This window comes from Corylus avellana, chromosome ca9, assembly GCF_901000735.1.
Source record: "Corylus avellana chromosome ca9, CavTom2PMs-1.0".
Lineage (NCBI taxonomy): Eukaryota > Viridiplantae > Streptophyta > Magnoliopsida > Fagales > Betulaceae > Corylus > Corylus avellana.
The window spans coordinates 11,448,570-11,471,695 of NC_081549.1; the positions used below are offsets into that span (position 1 = coordinate 11,448,570).

The 23,126-nt window shown below is 35.8% G+C and overlaps 2 protein-coding genes across 2 annotated transcripts; one reads left to right on the top strand and one right to left on the bottom strand.

The window, feature by feature from the left end:
* Positions 1-7,356: 7,356 nt before the first annotated feature.
* Positions 7,357-19,601, top strand: LOC132191803 (COP9 signalosome complex subunit 2). The gene is made up of 11 exons (XM_059606905.1): positions 7,357-7,614; positions 8,359-8,451; positions 10,493-10,571; positions 12,709-12,949; positions 13,029-13,103; positions 13,183-13,317; positions 17,605-17,792; positions 18,109-18,177; positions 18,304-18,394; positions 18,515-18,649; positions 19,014-19,601. Exons 1-11 carry the CDS (start codon positions 7,605-7,607, stop codon positions 19,215-19,217), a joined length of 1,320 nt encoding a protein of 439 aa, XP_059462888.1. The 5' UTR covers positions 7,357-7,604; the 3' UTR covers positions 19,218-19,601.
* A 179-nt stretch (positions 19,602-19,780) lies between these two features.
* LOC132162554 (uncharacterized) lies at positions 19,781-22,789 on the bottom strand. Its single transcript, XM_059572800.1, has 6 exons — positions 22,583-22,789; positions 21,594-21,686; positions 21,410-21,508; positions 21,138-21,179; positions 20,191-20,422; positions 19,781-20,106 (listed from the first exon to the last, which is right to left on the bottom strand). The coding sequence occupies exons 1-6, from the start codon at positions 22,703-22,705 to the stop codon at positions 19,925-19,927; spliced, it is 771 nt and encodes a 256-aa protein (XP_059428783.1). The 5' UTR covers positions 22,706-22,789; the 3' UTR covers positions 19,781-19,924.
* Positions 22,790-23,126: the final 337 nt, after the last annotated feature.

Consider the following 23,126-nt stretch of genomic DNA (forward strand, 5'->3'; position numbering starts at 1 on the left):
GTTAATAGTGTGTAACATTACATACAAGTAATTATAATTTAATTGTAACAATTTAACATATTAATTATTACATCTATGACAAACATGTAACACTATTGATTATTGAAATTTGAAATTATCACACATGTAGTACTATTTATATTACATCTATGACAATATGAATTAAAATTATTACAAAGTTACAAACATGTAACACTATTGAAATTTGTAATTAATATATCATACACCAATGCATCGTATATAATATATGTAATAATTTATAATCAACTTTGCATATAATGTTACATGTTTGTAAAATTGTAATAATTTCAAAGCATATTGATTCATACATGATATATCATATGATTCATATATGATATATCATAGATGTAATAACTAATATGTTAAATTGTTACAATTAAATTATAATAATGTCACGCACTATTAACTAGCAACACGTAACATAGGTTACATAACTATGTAAGTAACATAATTAGTATATAACTAGTTAGTAGTTACATATTAACTACATTTGTAGTCACTTATAAGTTATATCATACATTCTCATTCCTATGTTTTGTAATTTAGTATATATTAAGAAAGAAAAAATATAAAAAAGCCCCCCAAACTACCAGCCGTTTTCGATTTAACCTCTTAATGTTTCAAAAGTGATAAAGTAGACCTCCAAACTACCAAACTATTGCATTTTGGCCACTCCGTTAGTCAAAACCATCAATTTAGACGGAAACTGCAAAATGACGTCATTTTGTTGGGGGCTACTTTATCACTTTCTGAACATTAGGAGGCTAAAATGAAAACGGCTGGTAGTTTGGGGGGTTTTTTTATATTTTTCTCAATTTTTTTTTCATAAAAGGGCATTGTAGTAACTTACTCATAACAAAATGACGTTGTTTTGCAGTTTTCATCCAAACTGACGGTTTTGACTAACGGAGTGGCCAAAATGCAATAGTTTGGTAGTTTTGGGGGCTACTTTAGTACTTTTAGAACATTATGGGGCTAAATCGAAAACGGCTGGTAGTTTGGGGGGCTTTTTTATATTTTTCCTTATTAAGAACTAAGTATTAACTAAGTTATTAAATTATAAAATTGTAACTATGATTAATAATACAGTCCATATAAATATAATGCTAGTTATACCCTTAATTAGTTACTTGTATACCCATTAAATATATGATTTTTATTGATTAATAACATAGTCCATAAACATTGATACATTTTGTGTAGACGGGTCGGGACAAGCAAAAAAATCGGGTCAAGCTCGCGAGCCCTAAATGAGCCGGGCGAGCTTTAAACGAGTCGAACTCACGAGCCCCCGTCGAGTTTAATCAAGCGACCCAAGTATGTGTCACTAGCTAATCGAGCGAGTTTCAACATTAACGAGCAAGCTTACACAGTGTCGAGCTTAACCGAGTGAGCTGTCGAGTGTGTCGTTTCATTTGCAGCCCTATTTGTAACTACTTGGTACCTACTTAATTAATTAATAAGATACATCGTATGGCATGGTACATTGGTACGTGCGGTATAATGGCCATGAGCTTATTATATAGACTTCATTCTATAATCAAATGTGTGTGTTATATGTGCCTTGGATCCAATGGTTATTTTGTGACCGGCGTAGCCTTAACGGGTGATCACTACAGGACGGACATCATTAGCGGTGTGGGCCACTCGAGGTCGGAGTTGGTCGTGCCGCTAGTGTGATGTACGGTAGCATACAATGGTCGAGACACCAACATTATAATCCAGGTCCTTCGGGACAGTGCCAACCCTGCTAAGAATGGATAATATTTCAGGTAGACCATACATGATAGTTATGATCTATAGATGCATTATTTTTTATGTATTAAAATACTTAGGCGATTGCCGCCGGTAGTACACTAAATTTTGAAAATCAAATACTATTTTATAGTATATTAACGAAGACAACACCTCTCTTTGAATGTTTACTAAAACTGTACGTTTATTTATGCTTGACTGGACTCATATCATGCCTAATTGTAAGGTTTACGTATCCGTTTGATATACGAATTACAATGGATATTTGTCTCAATCAGATCATTTGATGTATCCGTTGGATGAAACACAATGAACCTCCAACGTTTTCACAATTCATAAACAACAATCAATCACAATTTTGTCACATAATTGAATTGAAATGAACATACATTGCATTCGAGGTTGGAATTGTACGAACAAAACATGAAAATATGCAAACAAATCAATAGAGAGGCTTCATCTTCAACCTTAGTTGAAGATTTAGCCCCTCATGATAACGAAATCATAAAAAACTAAATTAATTCATTAAAATTAAAGAACTTACAAAAGAATTCGAGTTTAAAATGACAAAGTGCCCACAAAACACGAAAACGACAAAGAACGGCACCCCTGGCGCACCTCCGTCCATTTACAATAGAAAATAATGATATTTATAAGCTAATTTTAGGGTTTCAGCGCTGCCAGGTCAGCTGAGTGCGCTCGATCGCATTCAAGCATGCACTTTCCACTTTTGATGGGCACGAGTGCGCTCGATCGCACTATATGTACACTCTAGTGCACTACCTTTAGAATTAGCCAACTCATGTGAACATGACTTTGTAGATCTTTGAATTAGCTTTCCAATGACACCAAGATTGCTTCAATCCGAGCTCTACAACTCTAGATATGGTATTTTTAGTGGGACTCATCGGGTGTGAATCATCGCTCGATCCAAATTTGCTATCAATGCTCCCTGAAGTGTCTTAAGCCCCAGAATTAATGGAATGAGTTGCATTTTTTTTTTCCTTTAAAGACGTAGTTTTCCCTTAGCAACCTACAAAATACTAAAAACAAAGAACTAACACAAAACATCAGATTATAACACAGCCAACAGATTTACAAATATAAATTATGGGGTCCAAATGTGCAATATTTGGCACACATTAACAGCACCCATGTGCTACACCTCAGGGCCCTAAAGCTCGCTTGAGTGCACTCGAGTGCACCAAGTGCACGATCAAGCACACTAGGGTTGACCTAGCAGCGCCGAAACCTAATTTTTTTAGTATTTATCGCATATTTTTCTATTGTAAACAGACGTTGGGAGGCGCCGTTTAAAGCATATTTTTGACCTTTAGTCGTTCTTAGGCTCTTCGAACGTTTCTCTTTGTAAGTTTATGCTTTTAGATGCTTTTTATTGAATTCATTATGTTGTGTTTAGTCATGAGAGGCTAAATCCTTCACCTAAGGTTGAGGATAAAGTCTCACCATTGATAAATCACTACATTCTCGTCGTTTTATTCATACAATTCTGATTTTAATAGATTCAATGTTTCATTTCAATTCAGTTATAAAATTAAATGCTTTTAATTGATTGTTTGATCATTAACTTAGCATAAAATTGGATATTCGATGTGTTTCATCCGATAGATACATCAAATCATTCTATTGAAATCGAATATCCATTGTGATTTGTTTATCAAACGAATACATTGGATGATTTAATTTCAATTTGGTATTTGTTGTAATTTGTCAACTGTTTGGATTCATCGGATGTTTTAATATACATTTTTTGGGCTTTATTGTTTGTCGATTGTATGAACAAAATACGGGGATGTAAGGTTTTGATTTGGTGCATTGGATTCTGAAAACCTTAGTTTTTTAATTCATTTGTTAAACTCATTTTCATTTAGTTTACATTTTTGCAAGACAAAATCACACAAAAATTGGAACTAAGTTAAAATATGATTAATTTAGGTATGAGTTAATTTTCATGACGCAATTTCCTGTGGATCGACCTCGCACTTGTACACACTATATTGGACATGACTCGTACACTTGCGAGTATCATTTTAAAACTCACAACAGTAGGTACTCAAGTACGAACGTAGGGGTGACGGCGCAACGCATGCCCTAGGGTTGCCTCGAGAAAACGAACCAAAATGACCACCCTTGAAAAACATGCCTCACCAAACTCCACAGTTTGTGACACGTGGCAATGCCAAACCGCGAACCACACGTCCCTTGACACATGTCAATTGCAGATTGTCCACCATACAACTTTTGACATGTGGCAATGCTTTCGAAAACAGAACCTGACAAAATGAGCTGTCACCCATTACTTCAGAAGATCAATAATCTGAATGCCATTGGCTCGGGAAGACCAACAGTCCAAACGCCATTGGCTCGGGAAGTTCAACAGACGGAAAAGTCTGACTCGGGAAGATAAACTCGAAAAAGGTCAAGTCTTGAAAGATCGATCAAAGAAAAAAAACCAATACTGAGGATAGGTCGGTAAAACAAAAACCGATCCATTCTAAAAGCAAAAAATTTCCATAGTCACTACTCGGACAAGGAAATTGGGGGTAACTGTTAGGTAATAGATCAACCACAATACCACAATAGGCCCCAAAAATTATTTACACTATGCAAAGCCCATCAATAGAAGGACCAAACCATTTATGCCAGCTGTTGTGATTTTTAATTATTCGCAAGTACACAAGTTGTTTGCAATATAGTTTATGCAAGTGTGAGGTTGAATCGGTAGGAAATTGTGTTTTTGAAGAACAAATTATAACTAAACTAATTTTATCTTAATATAATTCCAAAATATTTTTTATTTTGAAATAAAGAAAACATAAACGACCAACAAAAACAAATCATCAACTAAGAATGTACTAAGGTTATAGAATCCACACTCACCAAATCAGAACAATACATTCCAAGTTCATCAATATTATCTGAAGTTCTCACAAATCAAATCCTATGTATGTCGTACTATGCTTCACAAATCAATTAAATCATCTAATGTATCTGTATATTACACAAATCACAACAAATATCCGGATTAAACCAAATCATCAATTGTATCCGTAAGACAAATCACAAAAGATTCCAATTTTATGTTAATAAATAAAGATCCAAGCAAAACAATTGAATGAAACTCTCCTAAATCATCACATGTATTCGGGAATCACAATAGATATCCAAGGGTAATCTCAATAATTGAATTAAAGTAAAATAATTGAAACCTTAAAAACCCATAAATTCAGAATAATATTGACTTACAAAAGAGTGTTGTTGTTCTTTATCGGTAAGGCTTCATCTTCAACCTTAGTTAATAATTTACTTCCACATGATTATTGAAAATAAAACATAAACCTAAAACTAAACTAAAAGGACGAAAAACTGTAGAAATTCGGACTTGGTCTCCCTAGCCTCCTTTCTTGAGGCTTAGCTGTTATTTTATAGGGGGTTTTTAGGGTTTAAAACCCTAAAAATGGCGTTGACGCACATCTGACAAATGAGTGCGCTCAATCGCACTCGGGCATGTAACTTCTCCTATGGCGTAGCTCTTGGGTAGTTGCAACTTGCTAGTGGACGTGGGTGCGCTCGAGCGTAACCCAGCTGGGATCGAGCGGACAGGCGCTCGAACACAAGATGGTGCGCTCCATCCTACTTTGATAGCACTTTTTTTCAACTTTCTTCCAAACTCCGTATTTTTTACTTTAAATGCGCAATTTTCTCTTAGCAACCAACAAAACACTAAAATACTAAAACTAACACAAAAACATAATACAACTAAAATATTAAGAACTGTAAATTAAGGGGCTCAAATATACAATATTTGGTACTCATTACTAGCCCAAGAGGGCAGGATTGGCAATACCAATAAGAGAAGCCACGTTCACATGAATGTGGCCAAGTGTGTAGCGTCAAGCCGAGCCACGTGTAGATGTGCCCGAGTTGAGAGCACCACTCACGTTCTACACGAATGTGGCTGAGCCACCAACAGACTCCATGATCCCTTGATAGAGTAACCCATGATCCCATTATCCACATTTCCAGCATTGCACACAGTGGATACTCGGGAATGTGGGGCCGAGAATTCAGGGACACTAACCGCTACTTGATGCCTATAAACGAGAAGCTTTAACCAGATTTTTGGTTAATCACCCTTAAGCATTCTTTGCTCTCTAAACTCTGTGAAACCGTTGGCTAACTTAGGCATCATAGTTATTCCCCATTGGCACACTCCGGCAAGCTCTTATCCTATTTGCTCATTTTGAAGACAATCACATCTCTCGGATTGCCAAGTCACTACCTCTCGGAAAATTGCATCAACAAAGCGAGTGGATCCTGCAAGCTTTGAAGTAAGCTTTCTATTTCTCTTCAGAATGAGAGGAGGATTTGGAAATGAGGGGTTCAGATGCTCCTCTCTCTCTCTTTCTTCTTATTTTTATTTGGGGTAATTACCTTTTTTCCCCTATCGACTACAAGACATTGTCACTTTGCCCCCATGAACTGACGAGCCTATTATCCGACCCTATCAAACTACTATTTTATGCCCAAAACCCCATTCCGTCAGTCAAATGCGTTAACTTAGATGATCAACCCATCACGTGCGCCCCAACATGTCATTTTGAAATTTTCTATCCCACATTTTCTCCCCATCAACTACAACGCATTATTACTTTGCTCCCATCAACTATAACGCATTGCTATTTTAAAATAGCATGTGGGGCGCACTTGACAGGTTAATTGTATGAGTTAATGCTTTTGACTGACGGAATGAGGGTTTTGGACACAAAATAGTAGTTTGATAGCGTTAGGCAGTAGGGTTGTCAGTTCATGGGGACAAAGTAACAATGCGTTGTAATTGATGAGAGAAAAATGTAATTACCCATTTTTCGTTGTTTTCCCCTTATAGTTCTTGCTTGTCAATGAGTATACAATTACGAGTGGATAATTAAGAATTTGGTAAAGCTTTTTTATTTTCTTAAAGAAACGAAATTTATCCTATTAAAAGATGATTTTCATCCATTGAGGCAAAAAATTAAGGCGCCATTGTAGTTATAATAAACCTATATGTGTTATCCAGACTACAGTAACTTTAACTAGTAAAAACTATTAATCATACTACACATTTGATTTGATTTAATGTGAAAACAACATTTGTATAATGTTTTATCTATTTTAGACGATAAGGGATCCAAGTTCTGAAATAGTATTTTTCCTTGCAGCTTCTATATCTCCACTATGGACACCTTTCCTTGAATAAAAGTGGAAGGACTTGAAGTGGATGTGTTTGGTAAACACTTTTATCCCCAGACAACTAGTAGATGCGGGAAAAAATAATAATATTTTGTATAAAAAGTAAATGATGTAAAATGATGGGTGAAAAGAATTGTATGAAAAATTGAAAAAAAAAAAAAATGTTTTGTAATGATTTTTTTTTATTTAAATAATAATAAAAACTATATATTGTGATATAAAAATTAAAAAAAGTTAAGAATGTTTTTTTTTTTTTTTTTTAAGGAAAAAAGTGGAGTAAACAGTTAAAAAAAAGAAGAAAAAAAGATCAAATGGGATACCAAACACACCCTCTTCACCCATCAAAAAGGTGAGGGGCAAAACTCTCGCTCTCAGCGTCTCATCAATCCACACCGGCACGCCGTCCCCCTGTCAACTCAAAGTTCTCAGCCTCTCTCTGTCTCTCAGACTCTCACGCATCCGCCATCCGTCACGCAGGTATCCTCTCTCGTCGCCTCTTGGCGCTCCAGTTTCTGCGCTCCGAGCGATTCAGTTTGGAGAGAGGTTTCACCTAGTGATAAGAACTGTAATCGGCAATGGCTTCCGGTGAGTTCTTCATGTTCTTTTTTTTTTTTTTGACGTCTTTTGTGGGTAAAGATTCGCTCCAATGTTCTGTTTCGTGGGGGAGAAAATTGAAGAAGAGGAAAGAATCTAGGTTTTTGATTTTTTTTTTTTTTTGTTCTCTCTTTTGGGGCTCAGGCAAACGAGCCACTAATTTTCTTTCCTATATTTTTAGGACAATTTTGTTGGCGGCTGATTTTGTACACTTTAATGTAATGTCGTGTGCTTATATATCCTCGTTTCCTTGGATAGAAGATGATTTGAGTTATGACAGATTACGCTGCATTTAGGTAAAAAAAATTAAAAGAGATATTGGTTGTCAATTTGATGTAAGTAAAAGTTTCTCTTTGTTTTGTCTCCTGGTGGAGAATCGTTTAATAGTTGGTGGGTTAGCTTCAAATCATACCTAAATTTTTTGAAGTTGTGGGTTACATGTATTTATTTTATTTTGATGAATACATATAGTTATTGTGTTATAATGACTTAAATGTGATTGATACGTAAATTCAATATTGCTTCCTTGGATTATTTGTGAACATCATCACTTTCCTCGAATAATGGGTTATCATTGCCCAGGGAAGAATTCCTTGGTTTCTACATATGCACTCATACCTTTCCCTCATTCTTTCTCTCTCTCATTTTGTATTTTAAAAGCTAATTTAGCAATGACCCATATGCTTTTAGGAAAAATAAACTTGAGTACAAATTTACTGTTTTCAATTCTTTTAGATGCGGACATGGAGGATTACGGATTTGAGTACTCGGAAGAGGAGCAAGAGGAGCAAGATGTTGACATTGAAAATCAGTACTACAATGCAAAAGGTAATTTCCAGTTCACTTCTTTCCGGTTCTTTTATTCTTATAATTGTTTATGTTTTAGGAAAAGGTTGTGAGTTTTTGGATTTTAAAGTTCAGTTGTAAGATATTATTCTATCTTGCATATAGCTCTTTAATATGTTTGTAATTAAGGTTGAGAAGCTAGTCATTACATGTTAAAAAGTTTTCAGCAAAGTTGTAGTTTCAAAAAGTGTGTATCAATTATTGTTGTATTGTGGGTTTTGGGTTTGAGGGCTTGGGTTTCTTGCTCATTTGGAGCCGAGCCTCTTGTGTATACTGCATGCGTGGCCGCTTTTTAATAAAATACATTACCTATAAAAAAAATTATGTATCAATTATGAGGGCCTTTTGCTACTTCCAGTTATGTGTTTTCTTTTATATACTTCCAGTGTATTTAGAGGTGCCTTACACTTTTATTGATACTTGACAATTACTATAAAAAAAAAAAAGTATGTATCAATTACGAGGGCTTTGCCTTTTCTTTTAATAAATTATTATTCATAAAAAAAAAAGTATGTATCAATTTGAACAAATGCATGGATGACATAATTTGCCTTGCCTCTACGGTTAGGTCCCTACTTCGCCTCGACGGTTATGCCACAATGTCCTTAAAGTCTATATGCGATGGATAGACTCCTGCAACCATGACATGACATAATTTGCTTATTTAAACATACTTTCATTTCTTTTATTTTATAAAGAAAGGGAATGGTTGATTCCACAAAAACAAAAGAAGTCTTTTTTTTTTCACGAGGTACAACTATAAATTCCTATTTATTTGTTAGTGAATAGACGATAGACCAATTCCCCTTTTTATTTGGGAGTATTGAATACACCCATAATTCTGACCTTCATGTTCTTTCTAGCAAGAGACATGTCAGATCCAGGGCATACCAATTCGATTGACTGTGCAATATTATTTAACAATAATGTTTGAATGTGCTTTTCAAAAATGTTTTCTAAAAGTTATCTGATTAAACTGTTTGTTTGTTTGTTTCTTTTTTTTTTTCTTTTTTTTTTTTTTTGAGAATCTCAATTTTTTTTTACAAAATTCTTATTTTGGGGTTTAGAAAGTGGGGCAACAGAAATCTCCTTTGCAAATATTCCCATCTTTATTTCATGAGTTTAAAAAATTTGAGAGTAGTTTTCATGATTGATTTGTTTTTAGAGCGTGAACCTATTAGATATGCTGCTGGTTAGATCCAAAATTTAGTGGTACAGTTAAATGAGAAGATAGTGGTTGCTAGTATGCCAAACAAAAGAAGCAAAAGGGAAAAGGAAAGAGATGCTTTCAGTTAGCATATAATATGTGGCATTATGAGATTCAGGATTACATGGGGAGCGATTGTGCCCCTTGGGTTGGACCAAAGTTTAACATTTCAACTTCTATAACCATCAAAAGTGTCTCCTCAACTTCTTATTAAGTTACTTTCGTTCAATAGAGCTACTATGTGGTGGGATAAAAACATCACATGATCAATGGTAAATGAAATTCCAAAAACTTCAGTATAAGGAAATATAAATTTGAGAGTTTTTGTCTCCCCCCTTCGAAGAGCAGGCCAGTTTTTACCCCTGTAAAACTTTCCATTTCATCATTTTTAGGACAAGAAAAAGGGTGTGCGCTGGTAATGGGTGCTTAAGTTCCATATGTTAACAAATTGTCAACATATTGGATATATGGCAAGACTCATGAGACACATGAGCTTAAATTGATGACCTTTTAAGATGTCCATCACATATATGCTTTTTTTCTTTTCATTCTTTTGGATGTTGTCATCTTCTTTTTTGGATATGTAGATGTTGTCATCAACTTATTCTTTTGCTTTTTCCTTTTCTTTTCTTTTCTACCAAACTCTATTGGAATTTTCAAAGGTGGCAATGAAAACAAATCTCTCTTTTTGATCTCTCCCTCTTTTCTCCCTAATTTCCTCTTGGGTTGAGATTGAATCATTATTGTCTGATATAGTAGCTGTTTGTTCCCTAGTAATATTGATTTCCTCTTTTTGTTTACCAACCTTATATCTAGGATTGGTCGAAACTGATCCGGAAGGTGCATTGGCTGGTTTTGCTGAAGTAGTTCGTATGGAAGCAGAGAAGGCAGAGTGGTGAGCATGTTAAGAATTTGAATTTCCTGTGCTTATTTGCCAGAAAATAACTTGGAGATGGAAGAATTCCACCATAATATCTTTCCCTCCTTTGTGTTTTTTAATTTTTTATAATTTCATCTGTAGTTATATACCTCCATAGTTTTATATGATATTGTCTGCGCTTTTGTTTTTGCTCCTGTAGCTTCTTCTTGTTGTTGCACCAAACTTTTTACAGTTGGAGTTCTGTATATTTGTATTGATTCCTCTTCACAACGATTGATCTTTCTGCATCACAAACTTTTTTCTTTTGCACAAGTAGATAATCATTCTATTAAAAGGAGGAGAACACTTTAGTACACAAGGTACTCGGGCAACTCCTAAATAATTGCATTCTAAAGTTTAAAAGATCAATAAATTCTAAAAATGAAATGGGATGAATACTATCTAAGACAAATTTCCAATCGTACAAAGTCCTCAAGAATAAAGATTTTAAGGGTAAACTGCACTTGTGTCCCCAATGGTTTGGGTCAATTCCATTGACATCTCCTAGTAACATCAAAATTCACTTGCAACCCTCTCCGCCTAAATCCCAATGCTGAGGTTGATTGGCGAGTCATATCCCACACCTTACCAGCAACGTTGACGCTCACAGCCCTCACTGTCACCCACACTGTGACCATGTCGTATGCAGCTAGTAAACCCTAATGCTGACATTGATAGGTTAATTAGGCCCTCACCCGCCACAAATCAATGGCCCAAACTCTACAAAAATGTTGAAGCCGATGTGGCTCTCATACCCATTGTGGCCTCCACGGCCATGCCCATGGTGTCTATCAAACTCCAACACCAACTCTGATTGATTCCATGCCACTAAATCAATGACATAAACCCTACAAAAACACCCAAGCCATGCACACACCCTCAATGACCACCAAACCCCAACTCCAAATAGAATTGGATTGAGGGATTGAGGGACTTGAAATTGCCAACATGGTCTAGGGATTAGGCAATGAGAGATCCATCGAAGATGATGATGCGGTGACAACTTCAAACTTGACTTTGTCCTCAATAAGAGTTGCAAGTGTAAGAGAAAAGTTACCATTAATAATTTAATGGAAGGTGGATATAGTGGTTGAGTAGAACAAATTGATAGTACATAGGGTGTGATTAGAGAAAATTAAAAACCCTTGGCATATCAATTATATTGACCAAAACCTCATGAGATAGGTGCATTTTACCTAACATTTAATGGAGAACAATTTATAAGCCTTGTGTATTTGTGTTGATGTTTTGAATTTTGAACTTGTGCTGCTTATAACTTCCTGCTTTAGGCTTTACTCACCCGAGCTTAGCATCAGTTGTAAGTTAAAAAGACTTTTAATTATTCTCAAGTATTATTCTTTGATTTTTGTGGGATGCAGGTTTACAATTTTATCAATTGTTCATATTTCCTATATTGCAATGTTTACATAATTCACTGCTAAGCTCGGGTGAGTAAAGCTGCCGTCAACCAGTTAAACAATGACCCTGGAAACAGTATCTTCAACTGCATCACTTCAATGTCTTAGAATGTCCTTGTAATTTGGCCATGCCAAATAAACCAACTAAAACATAAAAGGACCTGTATTCTACATCACAATTTTATCAGTTCATATCCAGCCTAAATGAGGAAGTGGAGCGAAGGTACCCCGCCCCGCCTAAACGGGCATACAAGTCAGGGGAGGCTGATATGAACTGAAAAGGAAAAAGAATGAAGACCTTCATCTTTTTTTCATTAAAAAGGCTTGCTGAATCTAGTTGTATTTCTCCCTTGGCCTGGATGATATAAGCATGTGAGTTTTTTTAGGTTAAAAAGAACTTATTAAAATAAAAGGGCACACACTAATACACAGGAAGTATAGACACTGAAACTTTTAAGACTAAAATTACGAAGATCCAAAAAGTCCGAAAATGAAGAAGTCAATACATTACTAGCTGCTGTCAGCCAATTAAACAATGTCCTTTTCTCAAGAAGCTGCTTTTGATATTTGAACACCCTCTGTTTCTTTTGCTTGTTCAATTGTCCACATAGTTTTCTTCAAAACTTTCTAGATTTTTTTTTGGAATAAATGATCATTACATAATGGTTAATGATTTGTATGTCTGCTTTTTTCAGGGGATTTAAGGCTCTGAAACAAACTGTAAAGCTTTATTATCGGTTAGGAAAGTATGAACTAATGATGCAAGCCTATAGGGAAATGTTGACTTACATTAAGTCGGCGGTGACACGAAACTATAGTGAAAAATGTATAAATAGTATCATGGATTTCGTTTCTGGGTCAGCCAGTCAGAACTTTGGGCTTCTGCAAGAGTTCTACCAGACCACTCTGAAGGCCCTTGAAGAGGCAAAAAATGAGGTTGGAGGTCATCTTATCCTAGTCCACAGTGAGTTTTGAGGAGTTAAAGTTTTGAATATATTACTCTCATGCTGTGCAGAGACTGTGGTTTAAAACAAATCTCAAGCTCTGCAAGATTTGGTTTGACATGGGTGAATATGGGCGAATGAGTAAGGTGCTGGTCTGATTTAAATTTATACTTCATTTTTCTCGTAACTATTATTAGAATGCTGTATATAATATTTTGGACACAGATTTTGAAGGAGCTTCACAAATCCTGCCGAAAAGAAGATGGCACGGATGACCACAAGAAAGGAACACAACTTTTGGAAGTATATGCAATAGAGATTCAAATGTACACTGAGACCAAGAATAACAAAAAACTCAAGGTCAGGGTTTTGAAGTTTTATTGTCATTTCTTCTTTTGGCTTGTTTTCAGAGATGTTATGTGCCTTTCCTTCACTGTTCAGTCAAGTTTGTGACCATGTCTTTCGACCATCTTGATGAGTTTGTTTGGTAGTTGATTCATGGAAAAAGTTTTAAATGGAAATACGACATCAATAATTCATTTCCACAATATTTGAAGGCTCAAATTGTGCCTTAGTGCCCCTCGCTCCTTCAACAAAATCTTACTTGTTAAAAAACAAAAAGAAATTTAAGGGCGTGAAAATCCATCTATAGATTTGTGGAAATGGAGATCTTTAATTTTTCTATTGAAGAATAACATTAGGAAAATGAAATCTTGCTAGTTCATAAAAGCATCAAAATGATCCTCTAAACATGTAATTACTGAGTTTTATCGTCTAAAATGATCGTCTATGTTTGTGTCCACATGACAATGCAAAAGAGGAAATAAATAAATAAATAAAATACAGGATGATTTAGATGTTCACTTGGGCCCTGACTTTATGGTCTTATTGGTACTTATTGAATGACATCTTATTTCATACAGAAATCTGAACTCGAAATTCTACGTTTTTTTTTCATCAACGTGTTGCTCTATGAAAACTTGATTGAAGCAGTTAGTTGCAAATTTCTAAAATTGCCAAAAACTACTAAATCAAGTGAAATGTATAGAAGTTATGTGGTAAGATGATTTTAAGTCATTTTTGATAAGTAATCTGATGCATATGGCAAGACAAATTTTATTTTAATTTAGATCTTATTGATTAATTAGGTGATTAATATTTAGTTTTATGTTTGAGGAGTCAATGGTGTTTTTGGTAAGTCAATAAATGGGTGCTTCCCTACATTTTATGTGATTCAATAAATGGGTGTTGCCCTACGGTTTAGTCGAGTCTATTTAAGCATGAGTTGTATTCCAATGAAAAGCAGATTTTGATTGAATAAAATTATGCGAAGTTGATTCGCCCTGCTCCCTCCATCTTCTCCTCCTTTCCCGGCTTCCCTCTTTCTAGCTTCTTTCTTTTATTTTCTCTCCTCTCTTAGCTACTTACTTTCTCCATCAAAAGCATGAGTTGTGATTTTAGAGATCATTCTTTGTCCCCTTCAAATTGGTATTAGAGCCTAACTGATTATTTCCCGTAGCAATCCTGCGATCTACACCATGCTTACCCAACTAAGCCAACGCCATTTCCATCACCATCCCAAGCTTTTCCACTGCCGAGCAAATCAAACCCCAAAACCCACCAGTTTCCAAACACCCAAGCTTGATGCTGTTCAAAAAAAAAATTCAGAGAACCCATTGCAACAATCTTCCCCTTCAAAGCCACCCAACACCTAATAACCCTTGTCGGAACCACCCACACAACCAACCCAAACCACCCAAACACCCCACCCACATGCACCCATTGCCCCCAATTTCACCCATTGCAACTTCCCCTCGCCGGATGACAAATACATCATCTTCCATCTAGCTAGACATCGCTCTACCTTCTCAATAATGCCATCTCATATAGATTTGACCTTAAATGAAGCTCCCAACAGGAGGCCTAGATACCTAGACCTTAAATGTTAATGACATTGCCAGTTGGGACCAACTTTGCTTTTGCCGTATTAATCCTCAAATCTGAAATTGTTTCAAAGCATAAGAACAAACAACTCGAATTACGAAGATGCTATGGATTTGCCCTATAAAGTATCAAAGTATCGTCCGCAAAAAAAAAAGGTGGGAAATGTTGAGGGCACTAACTTTCTTAGACCTCACCGAAATGCCAAATAAGAGACCCCCCTTGCGGTTCACAAAGAAATTATTTTACTTAGTGCCTCCATAACAGTAACAAAGAACAATGGAGACAAATGGTCTGCCTGTCTCAAGCCGCGGGAACTACTAAAGAAACCCGTTAGAGTGCCGTTCACCAATATTGAAAAATGCACTGAAGAAATACAATTTTGCCATCCAATTACATCATTTCTCCCCAAACCCATATCTTCTCCGTTACCATTTTCAGCCTATTAGCTAGGACTTTAGTAACAATTTTGTAAATTCAACCCGATAAGCTAATGATAAGTGTTAGGGAGCCAAACAAATGAACTCAAAAAAAATTTCAAGCTGACGTGGCAAGGGTTTTTAAATTAAAAAAATGCAATTCCCTCTCCCTTGTCTGCTACTCACGGTTTGCCATGTCAGTTTAAAATTTTTCTAGGTTCATTTGTTTGGCTTCCTATCATTTCCCTAAGCTAATAGGTCGAAAGTCCTTAGTATCAATGACCTTCAGTTTTCTCGGAATAAGAGTGATGAAGGTGGCATTGAAACCTTTTTCAAAGATACCTTTGGCATGAAAGTCATGGAAAACATGAAATCTACTTCCAGAAACATCCCAACAAGCTTGAAAGAATGCCATAGTGAAACTGTTGGGGCCTTGTCATTATTAAAGGATTTCACCACCTCAAAAGCCTCTTCTTCCTCAAAAGTTCTCTCCAACTAGATAACCTCTTACTCCCCAATGGAATAAAAAGTAAGGCCATTCAACTTGGGCTGCCAACTAAACTATTCGGTAAACAAGCTATCGTAGAAGAGACTGTACCTTTAACCACCATCTGTTCAATGGAGTTATTCCTCCTATTCGAATTGGCCACTCGATGGAAGAACTTTTTGCAATTGTTACCCTCTCTTAACTATAACACCCCTCGATTCACCTTCAAAAAGGAGTAGTCCTCTCTAAGTCATTAATTATTGTAGCCTTCAACAGTTTCTCCTCCTCACTCAAGACTCCCTTCTTCCAAACCCTCAAGAACCCTTAAATCCTTCAAAAGAAGTTCATCTTTCTCTCTACAGTACCAAACACCTCCTCATTCCTGAATTTTAAATCAGCTTTCAAAGTCTCAGGTGTGCAAGCCAAAATGTAACTTGGAGAACCCTGAAAGTGATAAGAAGTCCACCACTGTTTCACCCTCTACAAAATCCTTTGACTTTAAGCCCATGCTCTCAAACTTAAAATAGCTTCTATCTCCACGGAGGCCTTTGCAATCGAAATGATCCAAGCACAGTCTAGGCAACCTCTTCTGGGTAAGGTCAGGAAACTAGGCTTCCCATTCGGGAGAAACAAGTAATCTATCAATTTTGGACTAAGAGGGAGGGTCACTATTGTTTGACCACGTAAAAGAACCCCCTACAAGAGAAATATCCGTAAGCCCCTGCTAAAAAAATGAAATCTGAGAACTCCACTATGGCTGGACAAAAACAGCCCGCACTTGATATTTCTATAGGAAAGTGAGTGACATTGAAACCTCCCCCAATGTACCACGGGAAGTTCCACCAACAGAGCAGTCTGGCCAACTCATTCTATAAATATCTTCTATCACAGGGACCATATATGCCTGCGAAAACCCAAGAGAAATGATCTTTGACTTTTCTAAAAGAATAGGTAATAGTAAACTGTCCCACATACTCGTCTATGTTCTCCACCACCCTCCTATCCCACATAAACAAGATTCTTCTGGAAGCCCATCTCTATCTACGGAACACCCATCCACATTTCGACATCCCCACAAACTGCCCACAATGCTACTAGACAAACTGCCCACAATGCTATCACATCTACCTTACGAAGCCTAAATTGCTACCTTGGAATGTGATCGGCTAGAGCTTCCACTTATCGAATCATAGTTTATCAAACAAGATCATATTTTTAATTCTCTGTTTCCTTTGTTAACCATTTTGGAGCTAGAGGCCGACTCCTGTTAGAAGTGGCTCGCTTCAATGGTCGTAAGCAAAGCCATCATCGCCTCTTCAAATCATTCACATGATAACCCCATATGATGACAAATTCCCATCACTTTCTGCTGTACCCACGCTGAAGACTTTGGATTTGCACCAAAAAAATATCTCAATTGCAATAGGGGGCAAGAGCTCAATGGCAAAGGCTCCCCCCCTCCTCCTTCCAAAAAGAAAAACCCCAGGGACGGCAGGTTAAGGGAGTAGGATAGAAGTCTGGGATTTTTATCTTGTAAAGCCACCATTAGTGTTCACCCTTTTGACTATTTACTTTCCTAGGTTGGCATTTGACCTGGTATGACTTAATACATAATTTTATCACGAGTAAGGGAGTCCATTGCAAAATAGAAAAATAAAAAATCAAGAGGACTGCCAATTTTTTGTTCTTTAAAATCAAGTTGCAGTTTCAACTTTTCTTGTTTATGTTGTTCCTTACTGTAATGACTTTTGTGCATGTTATGTTTACTAAGCTGCATTGGACTGCATGGACTTGTTGCAGCATCTATACCAGCAAGCACTCACAATCAAATCAGCAATACCCCATCCAAGGATAATGGGGATAATTCATGAATGTGGGGGTAAAATGCACATGGCGGAGCGCCTTTGGGCAGAAGCAGCTACTGATTTCTTTGAAGCTTTTAAGAACTATGATGAAGCTGGAAATCAGCGGCGTATCCAATGCTTGAAGTGCGTATATTGCTTACTTTTCATCCTTGATTCTAAACATCGTTCTTTTTTCATGAGAAAATAATTATGTATTTAATATATTAAAACATGCTTTTATGTAGAGAATGCATGCATCTTTGTTGGCTGAACACATGCATCCTTACAATATAGGTGCTCTTTGGCCCAAGCAGCAGGACTGTTTGTGACGAATAATTAATGTGAAATTAGATGCTAGATCATTTTACTAAGACCTAACCTGAAAATTAGAAATAAACAGGTCTGCTCGTATTTGTACTTTATATTTCACATATTCCGTTATTCCTGTTTAATGTGTCAGATATCTGGTTCTTGCCAACATGCTGATGGAATCTGAAGTTAATCCATTCGATGGGCAGGAGGCCAAGCCGTAAGTTTCTATATTCAGTCTACTTAATCTTCATTTCTCCACACTTTCTTGGTTGGGGTTCAGGTGGGTTGGGCAGGGGTTGTCTATCTATTCTTCCTAGTTGCCTTTTTAACTGCTATTTTGCAGATACAAAAATGACCCTGAAATTTTAGCAATGACAAATCTAATAGCAGCCTATCAACGAAATGAAATATTGGAGTTTGAGAAAATCCTGAAGGCAAGTTTAAATAGATATCACCATCATATTATGCTATTTGATGTGCCTAAGTTTATAATATTCCTTTTCTTCTTTCTCCTCCTCTCACCTAAATGGATTTATGGAAATATTGATATTCAGAGTAACAGAAGAACAATTATGGACGATCCATTTATCAGAAACTATATCGAGGATCTCCTAAAAAATATTAGAACGCAAGTCTTGCTCAAGCTCATCAAACCTTATACAAGGATCAGGATTCCGTTCATATCTAAGGTAGATATGCGCTTGTTTAATTTTTTGTTTTCTAATTATAGTTGTTTAATATTCACTTTGTTTGGACTGCTGCTCTTAAGTTGTCCAGCCAGCTGGACTATTAAGCTTCTGGGTACTACTGAAATTGTCTGTGTTGCTAACTTTTAATTGTTAATAGTAGTGGGATGAGTGATGCATCTTTTCTTCTGTGTGTGTTTTAGATGATCAACATTGGGATGTATCTCCTGTACTCTGCTTACATTTCTCTTTCCCTCTTTTTCTTTTGGCCCATAGCACTTATCTGAAATTGCCATTTCTTAATTATGACAAGTTATGAGCTGAATGTACTGTTTTTTTTTTTAAAAAAAAATTTATTATTATTCAGGAGCTTAACGTGCCGGAGCAAGATGTAGAGCAGCTGTTGGTGTCACTAATATTGGATAACAGAATCCATGGGCACATCGATCAGGTGAATCGGCTGCTAGAGTGCTGGGACAGGTCAAAGGGAACGAAAAAGTATGCTGCTGTGGAGAAATGGAACACACAGCTTAAGTCTCTCTACCAAACTATTAACAACAGAGTTTGCTAGGATTTGTTTTTTGGGGTCCACTTGGTGTTTTTGTCATGTAATATTGAGATGAGTTTTGTCCTCTCCCAGTGTAAGGCAAAGTACCTGGAAAACAAATTTTTTTTTCCTTGATTATTTCATTTTACCATAACTATCTTCGCGTGAAAGGTTTGTGAGTTAAAAGAGGCCAAATCCATACCAACAATTTCTACTTATCTCGTGATTGTATTATTTCTTGCTTGCTGGGTTGTCTTGATTGTATTCTTCTTCTGTTAAGTACAGTTCAAGGCTTCAACGGGAGGGTCCTTTTAGAACAAACAAAAATCAAGCATTATTCTGTTTTATCAACAACATCACGAATATCCATTTAGAAAACAAAATCTATTCGAAGTTATTATTACTACCGATCGATTCCTGAGGACAGTTGTCTATTTTACTATTTGTGGAAACGACAAAATGGCCCTTTGATATTTGGCTACTCCAGTTTCCATCAATTCTCTTGGTGATTTAGTCGGTATGTGTGAATTATGATGAGGATGTCTTCACAGAATAACAGGAGCATTTATGGATGATCCATTTATGAGAAATTATATCAAGGATCCATTTACCCATTATATTTTTATTTAAAAATCTATTCCAAAGTAAAGTCATACTTATCATACATAAAACCAATTATCTGGAATATAGAGATATGAGCTAAACTGGTGCAGAGTGAGAGAGAAGCACTTTCAGGCTTGGGCTGCCTCCACAACTTCACACTTGTCTCTGTTGATTACATTCTTTTCTGCCTCTTTCTCCACCCTTGCTTCTCCATTTTGCAGGCTATCATGCTTCTTATTCGCAGCACAATTTTGATCACATTCAATGATTTCTGCTGTCCAACTGCGCAACTGCTCCGTGGCAACCTCATCTGTTAATTTAATAACACACACTCAGATCAATAGATCAAAATTCAATAAAAGAATAAAAAGAAGAAAAAAGAATAAAGAAAAACCTAATCTTGGGACAGTGTGGCCTTGGGGATGGTTTATGATGAGAGGGTTGTCAAAAGAGGCAGCAAGCTCCTGGGAAGGAAGTTTCAGCCAATCCTTGGCTCCGATGAAGTGGACAGATTTAACCTTTATTATCTCTTTGTATGCAACCTCACATATGCCTGCCTCTCTGAACTTTGACCCTGATATTGATACGAACAGCTTCATGGGTGGATGCTCTTTCAACACCTTTCCCTGATTTTCCACTCATGCTTTTTAAATGCTAGCTTCAACTATTTAACTTATCATACATATATATGGGGGAAATTTTACGTACACCCGTGAACTATTAGCGTTTTTGCAATCATAACTTCAAATTTTTAACTTTTGCAAGGTTAGTATCCCAAGGATTTTTCTTCCTTTTAATTTTAACAATTTTTTGTTAAAATGACCAAAATTTCCAGTTTTTTTTTTTTTTTTTTTTTTTTTTAAAAAAAAAAAACTCTAAATTCCTAAGGATCTTGTAACTCAAGGTCATCAGAGTTTTTTTTTTTTTTTTTTTTTTTTTTTTTCAAATAAAATTTAGGGGCATTTTGTACATTTTAACAAAAAATGGGTGAAATTAAAAATAGAAAATTCTTAAGATACTAACATTGCAAAAATTCTATAGATATAAGGGTCATCTGGTGAAGGGCATTTTGGACATTTAACAAAAAATGGGTGAAATTAAAATGAGAAATTCTTGAGATACTAATATTGCAAAAATTAAAAAAGTTAGTTTGATATTATAATTAAAAAAACTGCTGATACTTTGAAATGTGTAAATGAAGTTTAGGAAAAAATTCTTGATATACTGACATTGTAAAAATTAAAAATTTGAGATTATAATTGTAAAACTACTGATACTTCGAGGGTGTAACTAAAATCATTTCCAGGTTAAGAGAGAGAAAAAGTCTCATAGATCACTTACTTGTGCCTGGTAGCCTAGCAGAAGGGCTGACAAGGTTGCACCCTAAGTGAAACAAGTTATACATATAAGTCATACATACATACATAGTTACATTCATGGCAGTATGCCAAATCTGAAAGGTTTTTAAGAAAAAAAAGACTGGGTTGTATTGCCGGTACATGAATCGTGATGCCTCTTAGCATCTTTTTCTTTTTGTCTCAACTCCCCTAAATTTAGTAGAATATGATTTTTTACCCTAATTTATAATTTCATTACAAGGTTGGATGCATTACCTGAGAGAAGCCAAGCAAACCAGCAAAAGGACCGTTGCTTGTTATGTATTCACATAAGAAAGTTATGCATTCCTCCAAGTTTGTGTACTCGGTGAACTCCTGATAATTAACTAACAGGGTCACAACTTTTATGTATTTATAAATATACCCCTTCATCTTTCAAATATATCATTCTCATTTTTACCTTGTTGAACTGGAACCACTCAAAATAAGGCGGTGGGAAGACGCCTTCCACCTCGGATTTTCCTCCCGCTGGAAAAATGCCGTTCGGGAACACCTGTTGTCGTAAATAAATTAAGTGCTTTTTCATGTACATATTTTAAATACCCAAACTTTTGAAACTTCCTACAAATATGGTAAAATTTTTACTTAGGGAGGCCAAATATTGTTGCCAGTGCTAGAGAGCCAAACAAATAAACCCCAAAAAAATTTCAAACTAACGTGGCAATGATTTTCAAATTAAAAAAATTCAATTCTCTCTCCCTTGTCTGTCATTATGGTCCGCCACGTCAGTTTGAAAATTTTTCTGGATTCATCTGTTTGGCTCCCTAGCACTTCTCAATACAATTAATGGTTTTTCTTTTCTTTTCTTTTCTGTTTTTTTTTTTTTTTTTTTTTTTTTCTAAAAAAAAACATTTTTGGGAAGTGGAGGGTGTGTGGGTTTTCAATGTTTGGGAGTCAAGTCGGGTGTTTTCATCTTTATGGAGAAGGGTAGGGACTTTTATAAAAAAAAAAAATTCGGAGAGCCATAGAAGGGTAAGGGTATTTTTTTTTTTTTTTTTTTTTTAATTTTTTGAAAGAAAATAAAGGGTAATTTTTTTTTTCAAATTTTTTCAATATATCTATTTACTCATGATTAATATTACATTACCTCTTGTAATAGTAAATAGGATCATAAATTAATTGTTTAAAAATATATTTGAAAGCTATATTTTATCCTCTATCAACATTCCGATTTTGTCCTTGGTTTAACTAATTAAATACTCTTACACGTGTGCAAGGTGCAGGTGAAACACCTACTCAAAGTCAAAACACGTGCTAATATTTTTCTCCTAGACAAACATTATAGTTCCGTCCGTAGCTAGCAATTTTTTACGCGAGTTAATTCATTATATGTGAAGGGGGTAAAAAATGTGTGAAATGGTAAAAAAGTGAAAAGGCATGGAAAATTACCAGATCAAAATGAGCAAAGATAGAAGGATCCCATTTGCTAATTTGCTTCTTCAGAATACTCCCACTCGTTCGAAATCCATGGAGGCATAGTATCTTCATCTTCTTTTCTCCTGAGCCTTCCATTTTCTTTCTTTCTTTTTCTTTTTTTCTTCTCTCGAGTCTCAACCAACTGATGATCAGGAGACAGAGAGAGCAAATTGAGTGTCGTGGGTTTTGTAATAAGTGGTGGGAAGCTAAGGTTATATATCAATCTACCTACCACAAAATGTAAGCTCCCAACTACCTTCGCTGCGTTGGTTGGTGCTCCACGTGCACCCTAATTCTATACTTAACTCCAATTTTTTTTGGTGAGCACGTCATTTCATAAGTCATCTAAACAGTTAGAAACAATCCGGACTCTAAATTAATTATGGGAAAACTTGATAAAAGGCTCCTTAGATTTTTACGTGTTTTGAGAAAATCTTTTCAAAATTTAAAAATTCTCAATTTCACTCTTTCAACTTTTAATTTGATGTAATCTATTCTCTCCGTTAGGGTTTAGAAT

What these genes read in the sequence shown, in the direction of transcription:
- LOC132162554 (XM_059572800.1), bottom strand. Translation starts at nt 22,705, where the DNA reads ATGGAAGGCTCAGGAGAAAAGAAGATGAAGATACTATGCCTCCATGGA. An exon ending in AGTGGTTCCAGTTCAACAAG is followed by an intron (nt 21,509 to 21,593) that starts GTAAAAATGAGA and finishes GTTAATTATCAG; the next exon opens with GAGTTCACCGAGTACACAAA. An exon ending in TGCTAGGCTACCAGGCACAA is followed by an intron (nt 20,423 to 21,137) that starts GTAAGTGATCTA and finishes GTGGAAAATCAG; the next exon opens with GGAAAGGTGTTGAAAGAGCA.
- LOC132191803 (XM_059606905.1), top strand. An exon ending in TTGAAGAGGCAAAAAATGAG is followed by an intron (nt 12,950 to 13,028) that starts GTTGGAGGTCAT and finishes CATGCTGTGCAG; the next exon opens with AGACTGTGGTTTAAAACAAA. An exon ending in AATATGGGCGAATGAGTAAG is followed by an intron (nt 13,104 to 13,182) that starts GTGCTGGTCTGA and finishes TTTTGGACACAG; the next exon opens with ATTTTGAAGGAGCTTCACAA.